The 15,802-nt window shown below is 38.5% G+C and overlaps 1 protein-coding gene across 2 annotated transcripts in view; it reads left to right on the top strand.

Annotated features, from left to right (window-relative positions):
- Nucleotides 1–15,802, top strand: part of LOC120858540 (protein AMN1 homolog) — a 75,168-nt gene that overhangs the window by 46,864 nt on the left and 12,502 nt on the right. For both annotated transcript variants that reach the window (XM_040234669.1, XM_040234670.1), the window contains exon 6: nucleotides 5,458–5,569. In XM_040234669.1, coding sequence (XP_040090603.1) covers nucleotides 5,458–5,569 — 112 coding nt within the window. The remainder of the gene's footprint in view (nucleotides 1–5,457; nucleotides 5,570–15,802) is intronic.

Raw genomic sequence — 15,802 nt, 5'->3', positions numbered from 1 at the left:
GGCATATTGAGTGCAGCACTTTCACAGCATCATCTTTTAGACTTTGAAATAGCTCAGCTAGAATTCCATCACTTCAACTTGCTTTGTTCATAATATGCTTCCTAAGGCCCACTTGACTTCTCACTCTAGGATGTCCACTAGGTGAGTGACCGCACCATCACTGTTATCTGGGTCATTAAGGCCTTTCTTGTGTAGTTCTGTGTATTTTTGCACCTCTTCTTAATATCTTCTGCTTCTGTTAGGTCCTTACCATTTCTGTCCTTTATCATGCCCATCTTTGACTGAAACGTTCCCTTGATGTCTCCCATTTTCTTGAAGAGATCTCTAGCCTTTCTCATTCCATTGTTTTCCTCTGTTTCTCTGTATTGTTCATTTAAGAAAGCTTTCTTATCTCTCTTTGCTATTCTCTGGAACTCTGCATCCAGTGCATATATTTTCTCCCTTGCCTTTTGTTTCTCTTCTGTCCTCAGCTATTTGTAAAGCCTCTTCAAATAACCACTTTGCCTTCTTGCATTTCTTTTTCTTTGGGATAGATTTTGGTCACTGCCTCCTGTACAATGTTATAAACCTCATTTAATAATAATCTCATATAAATGTCCATATCTCTCGAGGCACTCTGTCAGATCTAATCTCTTGAATCTATTCATCACCTCTACAGTTTAACCATAAGGGATTTTATTTAGGTCATACCTGTATGGCCTAGTTGATTTCTGTTTCTTTCAGTTTAAGCCTGAATTTTGCAATAAGGAGCTCATGATCTGAGCCACACTCAGCTCTGGCTCTAGGTATAGAGCTTCTCCATCCTCAGCTTAAAGAATATAATCAATCTGGCTTTGGTATTGACCATCTGGTTATGTCCATGTGTAGAGTCATCTCTTGTGTTTTTGGAAAAGGGTGTTTGCTATGACCAGTGTGTTCTCTTGACAAAACTCTGCTAGCCTTTGCCCTACTTTATTTGGTACACCAAGGCCAAACTTGCCTGTTATTCCTGGAATCTCTTGACTTATCTACTTTTGTATTCCAATCCCCAAGGATGAAAAGGACATCTTTTTTGGTGTTAGCTCCAGAAGGTGTTGTAGGTCTTCATAAAATTGGTCAGCTTCAGTTTCTTCAGCATCAGCGTTTGGGCATAGACTTGGATTACTCTGATGTTGAATGGTTTGCCTTGGAAATGAACCAAGATCTTTCTGTCATTTTTGAGGATGCACCCAAGTACTGCATTGTGGACTCTTTCATTGACTGTGAGAGCTACTCTACTTCTTCTAAGGGAATCTTGCCCACAGCAGTAGATATTACAGTTATCTGAATTAAATTTGCCCATTCCCATCCATTTTATTTCACTGATTCCTGTCAATGTTCACTCTTGCCATCTTCTTCTTGTCCATATCTAATTTACCTTGGTTCACGGACTTTACATTCCAGGTTCTTATGCAACGTTGTTTTTTACATTGTCAGACTTTATTTTCACCACCAGATACATCCACAGGTGAGTGTTGTTCTCCCTTTGACCCAGCCACTTCATTCTTTCTGGAGCTATTCGTAATTGCCCTCCACTCTTCCCCAGTAGCATATTGGACACCTTCCTACCTGGGGGGGGCGGGGGCGGCTCATCTTCTGGTGTCATATCTTTTTGCCTTTTCATACTGTCCATTGGGTTCTCCAGGCAAGAATATTGGAGTGAGTTGCCAACCCCTCCTCCTGTGGACCACATTTTGTCAGAACTCTTCAGTATGACCCCTCTGTCTTGAGTGGCCCTGCATGGTGTGGCTCATAGATTCAATGAATTATGCAAGCCCCTGCCCCACAACAAGGCTGTGATCCATGAAGGGGTTCATTGTCTGTCACCTTGCCAATTCATATCATAAGATGGCTTTTCCATGTAGAATATGATGCTTTCTCCTCAGTTTTCAAGAATTTTCAATATATTCAAGTTTCCTTTAAGACATGATTAATTATAATAATATATACACCAACATACTATCAGCTTTTCAATAGAAAAGAAAAACTACTACCATAAGTATACATATCAATTATTAGTTGAATCTTACTTTCAGAATTGTTAAAAAGTTCTTGATATTGGCAAATATACATAAAATTTACTATTTTAACCATTTTTAGGGTACAATTCAGTGGATTTAAGTACATTCACATCATTGTGCAGCAAATAGAAATTCTTTACCCTTTAAAAAATAACTCCCCGTTATCCTTTCCCCCAGCCTCTGACAACCTCTGTTCTATCTTCTGTCTTTATGAATTTACCATTATAGTGACATTTTTAAAAACCATTCATCCACTGATATGGTTCCACCTTTTGCCTGCTGTGAATATCTCTACTATGAACATAGCTGTATAGACATCTGTTTACATCCCTGCATGCAGTTCTTTGGAGTATATCCCTAGAAGTGAAATAGCTAGATAATATTCTAATTCTATATATAATTTTTTGAGAAACTGCCATACTGTTTCCATAGCAACCATACCCTTTTACATTTTCACTAGCAATGAGAAAGTATTTCAAATTAGAACATTAAACAAAAGATAGATAATATTTCAAATATATGAAAATATATGGAAATTTTTATAACAGAGACCTGTGAGCCAACCACTTGAATTGTCCGCATTTATTCCAGCCAGTGATTTTTTTAAAAAATTATTAAATGTGATATCTAAAGCTCCCTCCCCTCATTTATTCCCCTTCTTCTGTCAGAGGTAACCGCTCTTCTGAAGATGCTTGTGTATCTTTCCTTCCATGTTTGACTATTTCATCTGTCTTTCTACATATGTGTGTGTATATCTGTGACTGTTGTTGTTCAGTTACTCAGTTATGTCTGACCCTGCAGTCCCATGGGACTGCAGCACGCCAGGCTTCCCTGTCCTTCACCATCTCCCAGAGCTTGATCAAACTCATGTCCATTGAGTCAGTGATGCCATCCAACCATCTCATCCTCTGTTGTCCCCTTCTCCTCCTGCCCTCAATCTTTCCCAGCATCAGGGTCTTATCTAACGAGTCAGCCCTTCACATCTGGTAGCCAAAGTATTGGAGCTTCAGCTTCAACATAAGTCCTTCTGGTGAATATTCAGGACTGATTTCCTTTAGAATCAACTGGTTTGATCTCCTTGCAGTCCAGGGGACTCTCAAGAGTCTTCTCCAACACCATAGTTCAAAAGCATCAGTTCTTTGGCGTTCAGCTTTCTTTATGCTCCAACTCTCACATCCATACGTGACTACTGGAAAAATATGCTTTGACTATACAGACCTTCGTTGGCAAAGTAATGTATCTGGTCTTTAATATGCTGTTTCGGTTTGTCATAGTTTTTCTTCCAAGGAGCAAGTGTCCTTTAATTTTGTGGCTGCAGTCACCATCTGCAGTGATTTTGGAGCCCAAGAAAATAAAGTCTCTCACTGTTTCTGTTGTTTCCCCATCTACTTGCCATAAAGTGATGGGACCGGATGCCACGATCTTCTTTTTTGAATGTTGAGGTTTAAGCCAGCTTTTTAACTCTCCTCTTTCACCTTCATCACGAGGCTTTTTAGTTCCTCTTTGCTTTCTGCCCTAAAGGTGGTGTCATGTGCATATCTGAGGTTATTAATATTTCTCCCAGCAATCTTGATTTCAGCTCATGCTTCATCATTTGTGATCAGTTCAGTCGCTCAGTCGTGTCCAACTCTTTGCAACCCCATGGACTGCAGCACACTAGGCCTCCCTGTCCATCACCAACTCCCAGAGTTTACTCAGACTCATGTCCATTGAGACGGTGATACCATCCAACCATCTCATCTCTGTCATCCCCTTCTCCACTGCCTTCATTGTGATATATTCATAAATAAGACATTATATTATGTTTTTCAGTTCAGTTCAGTCACTCAGTCATGTCTGACTTTTTGCAACCCCATGGACTGCAGCACACCAGGCCTCCCTGTCCATCACCAACTCCTGGAGTTTACTCAAACTCATGTCCATTGAGTCAGTGATGCCATCCAACCATCTCATCCTCTGTCATCCCCTTCTCCTGCCTTCAATCTTTTCCAGCATCAGGGTCTTTTCAAATGAGTCATGTGTTTTTAAATAGTGCATAATAGTTTCATATCATATGTGTTGTTTTACAATTTGATTTTTTATTCAAAATCATGTTTTAAATTGTTTTTCAAGCTTTATTGGAGTTTTATTTACATACAATAAAATTCACCTATTTTAAGTGTACAGTTTGATGAATGTTAGTAATTGTTTTACAGTCTTATAACCACTACCACAGTTAGGTATAGAATATTTCCATCACCCCAAGAGGTTTTCTTTTTTTTTTTTTTTTTCTTTTTTAATTTTCTAGTTTGTTTCACTTTTACTATTTCATATTCAGTGCTCGTATTTCATTTAGTTTATGTTTTCCAATTTCTCCATCTGTTCTTTTTTTTTTTTTACCTTTTTTTTTAAAATTTTATTTTTACTTTATTTTACTTTACAATACTGTATTGGTTTTGCCATACATTGACATGAATCCACCACGGGTGTATACGAGGTTTTCTCCCATCTCTTTTCAGTCAATGCTCTGCTGTAGCCTTCCCCCAAGCAACCACTCATTTGTCAATATAGTTTTGCTTTTTCTATAATATTTTATATGAACGAAATCATGCAGTATATCATCTTTTGGCTTTTTACTATTTTTTTACTTCTTTCATTTGGCATAATATTTTTGAGATTCATCCATGTTGTTAAACATGTTAATATTTCATCCCTTTTTTTTTGGCCGAGTAGTATTCCATAGTCTGGGTATAACACAGCATGCTCATATATTCACCTTTCAGGTTGTTCCAATTTTAGACTATTATAAATACTGCTGTGGACATTTGCATACAAGTCTTTGTGTAGACATATGATTTCATTTTTTGGGGTAATGACTAGAATGGAACTGCTGTGTCATACACTAAGTACATGTTTAGCTTTATAAAATGCTACAACACTGTTTTGCAAAGTGTCTGAACTAACATTATGTTTAAGATTTATGTCTATTAATACAAGTAAATATTTTTCTTTGTAACTGTTTTATCTTATTACAATATATTAATGAACCACCATTTACTTACCCAATCTCCATTTATTTACTATTACAAGTAATATTTCAGTTGACATATTTATAAGTTGTTTCCTTACACACATGTGCAAGCATTTCTCTCTATATAGTGGACATCTGCTGTTCGAATTAATTGCTGGGTTCTGGAGGATACTTATTGTCAGTTTTAATAGATACTGCCAAATTGCCTTATAAAGTGGTTGGGCATTTAACTTTTAAAGCTGCTATACCTTCCAAATTACTATAGACTTTCATTGGTCCTTCCTATAGTTTTTCTTGCAAGTAGGTATTGGGGGTTTTGTTATCAGAGTACAGTATTTCCCAAGCATTTCACACTGTTCTTATTGTCCTGTTTTTTCTTTTGATTATACTTTCTTTATTTTTAAACAGGAGATTCATATGGGGCATTGTGTGAATCTGACTGATGAGGCTGTAGAAGCTGTCCTTACTTGCTGTCCTCAGATATGTATATTACTCTTCCATGGATGCCCTCTAATAACAGGTTAGTATAAGGCTGTGTGTGTGTGTGTGTTAGTTGAGCAATCATGTCTGACTCTTTGCGACCCCATGGACTGTCTCTGGAATTCTCCAGGCAAGAATACTGGAGTGGGTTGCCATTCCCTTCTCCAGGTGTGTGTGTGGGCTAAGTTGCTTCAGTTGTGTCCGACTCTTTGCAACCCTATGGACTGTAGCTTGTCAGGGTCTTTCTGTCCATTTGGATTCTCCAGGCCAGAATACTGGAGTGGGTTGCCATGCCCTCCTCCAGGGGATCTTCCCAGCCCAGGGATAGAACCCGTGTCTCATGGAGTTCCTGCATTGCAGGTAGATTCTTAACTACTGAGCCACCAGGGAAGCCCCTCCTTCTTCAGGGGATCTTCCCAACCCAGGGATTGAACCCAGATCTCCTGCATTGCAGGCAGATTCTTTATACCATCTGATCCACCAAGGTAAGTATGAGGCTGCTTGGGTTCAAATCTTGGTTTCATCTTTTTTTTTTTTATGAATCCACCACAGGTTTCATCTTTTAATAACTGTGTAACTTGAGTAAATTACTTAACCCATTCCATTATTCAGTTTCCTCATCTGAAGGTGAGTATAATGACAGTACCTACCTTATAAACTTGATCACAACACATTTTTTGGTGCCTAGCACATACTGAGGGCTCAGTAAATGTTAATCATGATAGTGATGGTGATGGTGATGGTGGTGATGGCCAAGGCTCAATAAATGCTAACTGTGCTGATAAGAATGATGGTGGCAGTAGTAGTGGTCATGATGTTAAACATGATGCTTTATGTAGTCGCTCATATTATTACATCTATTAAACATGCTAAGTGACCTGTTAACTGTAATCACACCAAGCTGTAGCCATTGAGATTCAGAATCATTCAGCTAACATGGCACTTCACTTAATTAGTCACAGCTTTTGGCTTGTATAAGAGCCATGACACCTCTCACATTATTCCTACACATGGGTCCTACCACAGTATAACCTGGTTCTCACTTGTAAGTCAGTACTTAATGCCCTGCCCTTCCAGCTTATTTTCCTAATTTTAGTTTAATAGTTACTGTCCTTTTGACAACTTCCACTTTTTCTGTTTGAACTGCCAATCTAAACTAAGCCTGTAATGGGTTATATTTGGTTATCGAAGACATCTGTAATGAAGATTAAAATCTTATTTTAGGTAGACATTTTTCAGGACACTAACGCCAAAACTTTAGTTGGAAACTATTGCCAGTGGGTACCTCTGGGGAAGGTTGTGGAGAGACAAGAGTAGGAAAAAGCCTTCATCGTATACCCTTTTGTCCTTTTGAATTTTGTACCATGTGAATGATTTTACCTGTTAAAAATTAATAATCATAATTTTAAGAAAATAATTTAGAACCAGAAAAATTCCTGTGACTGAATACAGGGAATCAGTTAATGTGAACACTATTCTGAGGGTTGTGAGAAGGCAGGCAGAGGCTCTCTAGTCATCAAACAAGGCAGAAAATTGTATTTTAACAAGAAGGCTATTATTATAAGGTGGAAGAGTCCACAATGTGTGAAATGTAATTGCAGCCATTTTTGATAATAGGTCTTTTCAGAATACCAACTAAAAGTGTGTAAATCTACTCAGTGAGGTATATGTATGTTTAATCAATACACTGAACAAGAAAGTGGTATTCATAAAGTGACTCCATTTTCCTCTCACTATATTAATTACAAATTTGCTCTATAGGAGTTAATTTTTCCCAAACCCAAATGAAAATCTCAAACATGTGCCACTGACTTTTCTTACCATTCTCATGCAATACTCCAACTGAGTTCAAATGAAAGATTTTCACTCCTCCAGTTAGCTCAGGTTTACTGTAGGTGGAAAGGCTGCTGTGTTAAGGGAACATTGTTAGTTTCCCTGTTTTCCCTCCTGATTCTCCTCCTTTCCTAACTCACCCACCATGGTTTCTGACCTCAGCAGTGTTAGTGCAGGGTAGGACTGCGATGAGCAGGAGGGCAGGTAAGGGAAAGAAAAGTCTCACCTGAGCACTACCGCTGTGATCTAGTGGCAGCACCATGGGCTCAGTGGGTGAGCTGATCCTGATCCATACTCTCACAAAAGTGGGGGGGGCACTGTTGACCTTCTTCAGAGTCCACTTTCTGCCATTCCCCTCCTCACTGCGTGTATCTCCTATCTACAGTTCTCTTGATTCAAGCAAATGTGTCTCGTGGCTAGTAGCAAGCGTTTTCTTCCTCTGCCCTCATGCCTTTAGCAGCATACCTTCAGTTTCTTTCTGTTGAGGTTGCCTCGACCATCTAGGTTGCTTTCATGAGCAAAATACAAGGCAACCCATGCTAGCCCACATCTGTCCACAGGGAACACAATACTTTAGATAGTGAGAGTGCAGATATTTCCCCGCTTCAGTCCTCTCTTTGGCCGTATGGACTCTCAACATAGCCTGCTTTTTAGTTTTCTTAGGTCTGATGTGTACTGTTTGTGATGTGTATTGTGTTCCCCAAGCTCCAAGGGACGTATCAGATTCTCCAACTGATCCCCTTGGAGCCCTCTCTCACTAGGCTTGAAGGGAAGAGCAAGCACCTGCAGCCCTCTTTCTAGAACTCAAATCACAACTGTCTTCAAAGAAATCCTTTCTTTAATTTCCAATTTTCCATCACTTCCCATTTTTACACTTTTATATCTTTGAATGGATAAGGCACCAAAGATTCCAAAATCAGTTTTCAGCCAAGCATTTGCAAGTCATGTACAGGTGGTCTGGTATCTCATTTTGGAATGAGAGAGTAGCTGATACCTCTAGTCCTAGAACCTTAGCTGGAATAATTCTGGTTTAATGTTCTATTTGTCTCAGATCAGCTTGACTACCTAACATGTTATAAACTCAACATTTGTTAATTTTACCTTGATCATCTTTCTGGTTACAATTTGGAAACAGTTAATTTGGCATTTGTCTCTACTTTTTAATAGAAGTGAAAACAGACTATACACAGTCAACCAGAAAAGCTTCTCCTTAGGCAAACTGCTTAAAACAATTATCAAAGACCTTATAGGTGATGAAATATTTAGAAGATACAACCAAAAACTGAAAATTTGAGTACAAGACCAATATTAAAATGCTTAAATGTGCCTGTATTAATTTAGATATGACTAATGAATATGAATTGAAAATATGTTGTGTGATTAGTCTGATTTTTAAAGCAAAAAGACAGTTTTGAGATAAATTATATAATTACTGAGATCACTGGAAACCAAAGATATATTATCAGCTGATGAATTAAAGAGAAATGCCTATCTGGTATGATTATAACACTGGATATAGACTACTAGAGTGTGTTGCTGTTTCCTTCTCCAGGAGATCTCCTTGACCCAGGGATCAAACCCAGGTCTCCTGTATTGTAGGCAGATTTTTTACTGCTGCACCACTGGGGAAGCCCCTGACTGTAGATGCTTTTCTCATCCATATAATGACTCAAAATACTGAATTTACCAACTCTCATGTGACCTAGAAAGGAATGACAAATAACCTCCCTCCTCAGTCTCCTGGGAGTTCCCTTACCTTACTTCCTTTCCGAGACTCATACACACACCCCTTTGGAAGTTCTTCTGTTGTGTGGGACTCCCCTTCCCTGCAAACCTAGAAAAGGGCTGCCCATGTAAATCTCCTTGTATGCTACTGCTACCTTGTGGTCATATCTTTTTTCTTCTTCTACCACACAATCCCTTGCTCAAGGTATGCAGCATAAAACAAAATATGTTTATTATGTCCAAAAAGTTTAGGAAATATATCACTTTAGTGAATATTCATTTTTCAAAGGCTCTAAGAAATACTATAGCTAAGAAACTTTTTTTATCCAAGTGTCAAGGAGTTAGAAATTTTCCTCTACCCTTTTAGATTCTTCTGGCTTATCTAAGAATTAAATTGACAGGAGGCAAATAAAGAGGAGAAGATCAGAATTTACATACATGGGAGAGACCCAAGAGAACTAAGTAACTAGCCAAAGTGTCTGAAACATCTTTAGCAGCTAAAGAGGACATGCAGGGGTAGACGTTTGGAACTTCAAAGGAGATGAAGGCAATTCACATGGAGATAAAAAAGCAAATGCTTGGTAAACAAATATTTGTTGGGCCATGCAGAGACCATGGAACATAAAGGTTCTCTGAACTCTAGCCCCCTCACTGAGTTTCCCCCACCATACCTAGCCCAGATTCTTGGCAGATAATCTCTGATGGGGATAGGAGAACTTATCTGTACTTCCTTTAGGCAGTAAGGGGAAAGGGCAGAGTTTCTTCTGGAGTCTTTTGGGCCTTGATTGTTTTTGGCTTGAAATAATCCTGATGCCAGACACTTTGGGATGGCTACAAAGTTTTGGTCCCCTAAACAAGCATTTCTCAAATTTTTTTAACACAGGATAATTTATGTGTTTTTTTTTTTTTATCCCTGCTTTCCCAGAATAGGAAAGTGAGAAACTCAAATGGTACTTGCCCATTGTGACAGAGTTTTTAATAACAGTGCTAAGAATAAACAAAAATCTCAAGATGAAGTAAAATGAGCACCAATCCTCAGTGTCAGCCACACATAGGCACTTGCCATGGGAGCCTGCCATCTACCTCTACAAGGATTTAATCTTGTGCTGCTGTAGTTGCTGACCTTCAACACCCCCTGAAAGGAGTTCAGGGTGGAGAAATGAGGCACTCTGTGCTGATGGGGAGGAGTAACTGGCAAGTCAGGTCTTCAGATAGTTGGATATAAAATTTTATATCCCCAATTCTTGTATCTCCTCATCTGTAGAAAAGCGCTAAAATCCTTCATGGAGACGATTGTTTCTCGTGACCAGCAGAAAGCTTCACAAGGCTTGAGGCAACTTTCTGGGAAAATGTGTGCTTGATTGCATATATTCTCGCTTCCCCAAAATCACATATGTCCTGACCTTTACCCCTACGTCTTTGGAGCAGTTTCTCTGAGGTGCTGTCTCCTGGGCTGCAGTCCTCATTTTGCCCCCAAATAAAATTTATCTCGTAACTCTCACATTATGCATTTTTTTAAAGTCAACATTGGTCTCCTTAGTTCAGTTCAGTTCATTCGCTCAGTCGTGTCCGACTCTTTGCGACCCCATGGACTGCAGCACGCCAGGCCTCCCTGTCCATCACCAACTCCCAGAATTTACTCAAACTCATGTCCATTGAGTTGGTGATGCCATCAAACCATCTCATCCTCTGTTGTCCCCTTCTCCCGCATTCAACCTTTCCCAGCATCAGGGTCTTTTCTAGTGAGTCAGTTCTTCGCATCAGGTGGCCAAAGTATTGGAGTTTCAGCTTCAGCATCAGTCCTTCCAGTGAACACTCAGGACTGATTTCCTTTCGGATGGACTGCTTGGATCTCCTTGCAGTCCAAGGGACTCTCAAGAGTCTTCTTCAACACCACAGTTCAATAAAAATAAAATGAGTTAATATATTCACCTTATGTTTATTAATTTCGTTTTTCTCCAAAGAAGAAAAATGCTTTTTTTTTTAACCTGATAAATGAAAGGTCTTTCTTCTTTCCTATCCTAACACTTTATATGCTTCCTCTTTTATATTCATGTGATTTGTCACATCTGACTAGATAAAAGAATATGATTTATATTCTATAAAAAGAAGGTATGTATAGGACTTCCCTGGCAGTCCAGTGGTTAAGACTTCACCTTCCAATGGAAGGGGGTGTGGGTTTGATCCCTGGTGGGGGTTTCCTTGTAGCTCAGTTGGTAAAGAATCTGCCTGCAATGCAGGAGACCTGGGTTCAATTCCTGGGTCAGGAAGATCCCCTGGAGAAGGAAATGGCAACCCACTCCAGTATTCTTGCCTGGAGAATCCCATAGACAGAGGAGCCTGGCAGGCTACAGTCCATTGGGTTGCAAGAGTCAGACATGACTTAGCAACTAAATCTCCTCCTCCTCCTCAGGGAGCTAAGATCCCACATGCCTCTAGGACAAAAAAACAAAACATGAAACAGAAGCAATATTGTAACAAATTCAATAAAGACTTTAAAAATGGTCCACTTTAAAAAAAGAACAATTCTAGTATTATGTTATTCTCAAAGCAACCTGACCCCCAAATTGGCAGTTACTCATCTGATTCCCTGAATTAATTTTATCTTCTTCTCTGTGTTTCTAAGTTTTTATAAAATTTCTTAACATTACAATCAGACTGTAAGGAAAACCACACATTATAAATTAGGTATTGAAACTATTAACAGCACTCTGATTTTATATCTGCAGAAGAGACAAAAAATTAAGCTGCTGTTTAACATACTGTGAATCATAGACATTACAGAAAACAGGAAAAAAATTTTTTAATGTATTATTTTAAATTCAATTATGTCTGCTATGATTTTCAGTAATACCAACTCACACAGTTTTGTTAATCTCCTTAATTGGACGTGCATTTCTATTTCTAACCATTATCTAAACATGTTTCACAGTATTCACAGCCATCTAGGTTTAGATTTTAGAAGGGCAATAAAGCAATTAGCACAAACATCCTTATGTTTATATTGAAAGGCAGGAAAACCTAACAGGAAATCTGCCACTTTTGGCTGACTTGACTCAAATTTTAGTGATATCTGAGGATTTGGTTCAGCTTCATTACTTAACAAGCAAGTTCTTTAGATTCCTGTATAATAAATATGTCAAGATTTACTACATTGAGCCAAGTGGTTTGTTTCAGAGTTTCCTGTAATTAAAGCTGATTGCTTGCTTCAAGGACAACTACTTTTTAAATTTCATATATTTCATTTTCTGTATCCTATATTATTCTGTTTCTTCATCATTCTTTAGTCATCTGTTGCTAATCCAGCATGACAGAACTTCTTTATGCCACACACTGTAATGGCGTATTAGAAAAAATGTGCACAGCCTCACTTATTTACCTGTGTATTCTTTTTTAATGTGTTAATTACATTCCCCTTGATCATTTGAAAAACTTAGTTTGTTAATTTATATTCCCATAGTTTCTTCTTTTTCTTGGGGCTTCAACAGCTCCCATAGTGAATCTCTTTAAAAAAGTGGTCTCCATCTACATTAGTCATAGATTTTTAAAAAGATGGTAAAGTAAAAGATTCCTCAGAAGTCATCTACACAGTTTCTTTGTTTGAAAGATAAGGGAACAGAAATATAGTGAATTTAGGTGGCTTGTCCCAGATATTAGAAATAGGTACTAATAGAACTGGAAGTATAAAACCTAAATCACCTAATCCACAATCTCTACTTCTTTTTCCAGTAGAGCAATTTCCTAAGCCTTTGGTGTCAAGTGGCTTAACTACTAGTAGAGAAGGGAAGGAAGTAGGAGTGACATCAAGCATCGGTAATGTGATTGGTATAAATGACCTTTAGAGTCTTTTTCAGTCCAGAGTCTGCTTTTGATGAGTAGCAGAATTGTTGTTATTTAGTTGCTTAGTCATGTCTGACTGCCAGGGTCCTCTGTCCATGGGATTTCCTGGCAAGAATGCTGCAGTGGGTTGCCATTTTCTTCTCTGGAGGATCTTTCAGACCCAGGGATCGAACCCAGGTCTCCTGCATTGGCAGGTGGGTTCTTGAGCCACCAGAGAAGCCCAAGTAGCAGAATAAGCCACCCCAAATATGCCTCTTTGGCATAAGGATTATTTTAAGCTATTTTTCCTGAGAATCAGCAGACACTGGAGGAGCTCTGAAAAGAGTAGAAGTTACCCTTTTGTGAAGAGAGTTTACATTTTTAAAGAAAATCTTCATTTGTAAAATGTCTCCCTCTATGTCTCCCTCTCTGTGCCAAGAGGAGAGTAAAAGTGAGAAGAGAGGGTGACTCTAAATAAGAATCATATTCAGTGGATAAGGCACTTTAAATCTTCATAGTGAATCTTACTGTTACCAAACTGAAATCGGGTCTCTTCACCTCATGTGCAGCAAAGCCAATCTTCTGACACCAAGTTATGGTGAGGGAAAGTGCAGGGTGCCAAGCAAGCAGCATGGGCAGCTGATTCTCAAAAGGCAGGAACTCCCTGGTGGCTTTCAGCCAAGGTTTTTTAAAGGCAACATAAATGATGAGGGTCACAGGGTGCATGATCAACTCATGCATGTTTTTCTGATTGGTTGGTGGTGAAATAGTAGGTTGATGTTTTGGGAATCTCAATCATCAATCTGGTTTCAGCCAGTCTGGGGTCAGCCAGAATGCTGGTGGTCATTATGTAGTCAACATCTTCCACTTGGTGAAAGGGGTGTTAGTTTCTGCAGAAAAACTCAAAGATATGCATCAGATTGTTATCTGTATCCCTTCAGGAGGAACTAGGAGTCCTGTGACTCTATTGTTCAAGCTATTATTACTTTTCTTGCTTGATTGCTTTCTTTGTTTCTGCATTTTCTATTTCTCTAATCATTAACTGTTTAAGTCTGTTCTTTGGAACTCAGGGAAGGCCTAGTAGACACAAGGCTTTTCTATAAAAAAGAAGTGGGAGACATGGAGGGGCTTGTACCTAGGAGGGCCTGGCAGAGTTTGGTTTCATTACCCTTAATTGTACTTTTACTGGTATCTTTCCATAACCAGTTTCCCAACAATCCCCACATCTCTCAATTGTCTTTAGCTGAAAATGGTGGTAACTTGGGCCATCTCAAGGAATTTACTCATTTATCCTGATTATCTCCCATATATACATGAAGTATTCTTGTTGATAAACTTCTGTTTGTTTTTCTTTTGTTAATTTGTCTTTGGTTACAAGGGGATCTCAGCCAAGAGCTCAGAAGGGTAAAGAATTTTTTTCCTCTTCCACAGTTTCTACAAAATATTCTGGCAAGAGATCATGAAATACTTAGAGACGCCACAGTTTCTCCCTATAGCATAAGAAACTTACAGGCATTAAATATTCCTACTATTGACTCACTGCCCTAAGTACTCTATATATTTATGAGGAAAAGCTGCCTGAATAGACTGAGTAATGTAAATCTGGAAAAGACTGAGGGCAGAAAGAGATGAGGGCATCAGAGGATGAGATGGCTTGATGTCATCACAATGCAATGGACATGAACTTGGGCAGACTCCAGGAGATGGAGAGGGACAGGGAAGCCTGGCATGCTATAGTCCATGGGGTTGCAAAGAGTCAGACACAACGAGGCAACTGCCCTCTAGCATCAAAATTTGTAATTACATTAATATACACTGTATACTCAGAGCTAGAGGGAAAAGTGTTTTTCCATATATATATGTGTGTGTAATAATAGATTCCTACAGAAGAATAACACAAATATATAATCAGAAGTTAAACATTTACATATATTTGATAATAAATTCATAATTAGTAAAAATGCCAAAATAGTCTTAGAAACACCAACTAAAGTATATCAGGAAGTATATGTTTCCCATTTTGTTCTTTTTCAAAACTGTATTGACTGTTCTGATTCCCTTAAATTCCTGTGTAAATACTAGGATTGTTTTGTCAATTTCTTTTGTAAAAATTAGGTGGCATTTTGCTAAGGATGGCATTGAATCTGCAGATCAGTTTGGGGAGTAGTGCCATCTTAACGAAAACTCTTCTGTTCTATGAAAAAATGGATAACGATCCATGAATCATTTATCTGATCTTTGAATAAATGGACATCTTCCCATTTATTAGACCTACTTTCATTTTTTCAACAATCTTTTGTAGTTTTCAGAGTATAAGTTTTCACTTATTTTGTTAAACTTATTCCTAAGTATTCTTTTTGATGGGAATATAAATGAAATATTTTCTTAATTTCATTTTGTAACCAAACCCAGATTTGGCTGCTTGCCTCTCACATGCCAGTAATTCAAGAGACAAGTGTCATTAGAAAAGAAAGTGCTTTAATCAGAAAGCTTGGAGGAATTCCCTGGCATTCCAGAGGTTAGGACTCCATGCTTTCACTGCCGAGGGCCTGGGTTTGATCCCTGCTGAGAGAACTAAGATCCTGCAAGCCACCTGGTATGGCCAAAATAATATAATAATAATGAAGGAGAGTCTTCTCTTGTGTTGTTGGAAGAGGGTATTTGCTACAACCAGTGCCTTCTCTTGCAGAACTCTAGTAGCCTTTGCCCTGCTTCATTCTGTACTCCAAGACCAAATTTGCCTGTTATTCTTTTTTATCCAGCAAAAGAATCAACAGGTTAGACAAGCCACAATGTGCACTCAGGAGAGCATAAGTCAGATGTTCATTTCAATTGCTTATTTATTTCATTTCTATAATTAGTTCTTTTACGATTAGAGGGGAACAGAAATGGGCAA

This window comes from Oryx dammah, unplaced genomic scaffold, assembly GCF_014754425.2.
Source record: "Oryx dammah isolate SB20612 unplaced genomic scaffold, SCBI_Odam_1.1 HiC_scaffold_29, whole genome shotgun sequence".
In the NCBI taxonomy this organism is placed as follows: Eukaryota; Metazoa; Chordata; class Mammalia; order Artiodactyla; family Bovidae; genus Oryx; species Oryx dammah.
The sequence above is the reverse complement of the archived record's forward strand: the minus strand, read 5'-3'. Positions and strand labels throughout refer to the sequence as shown.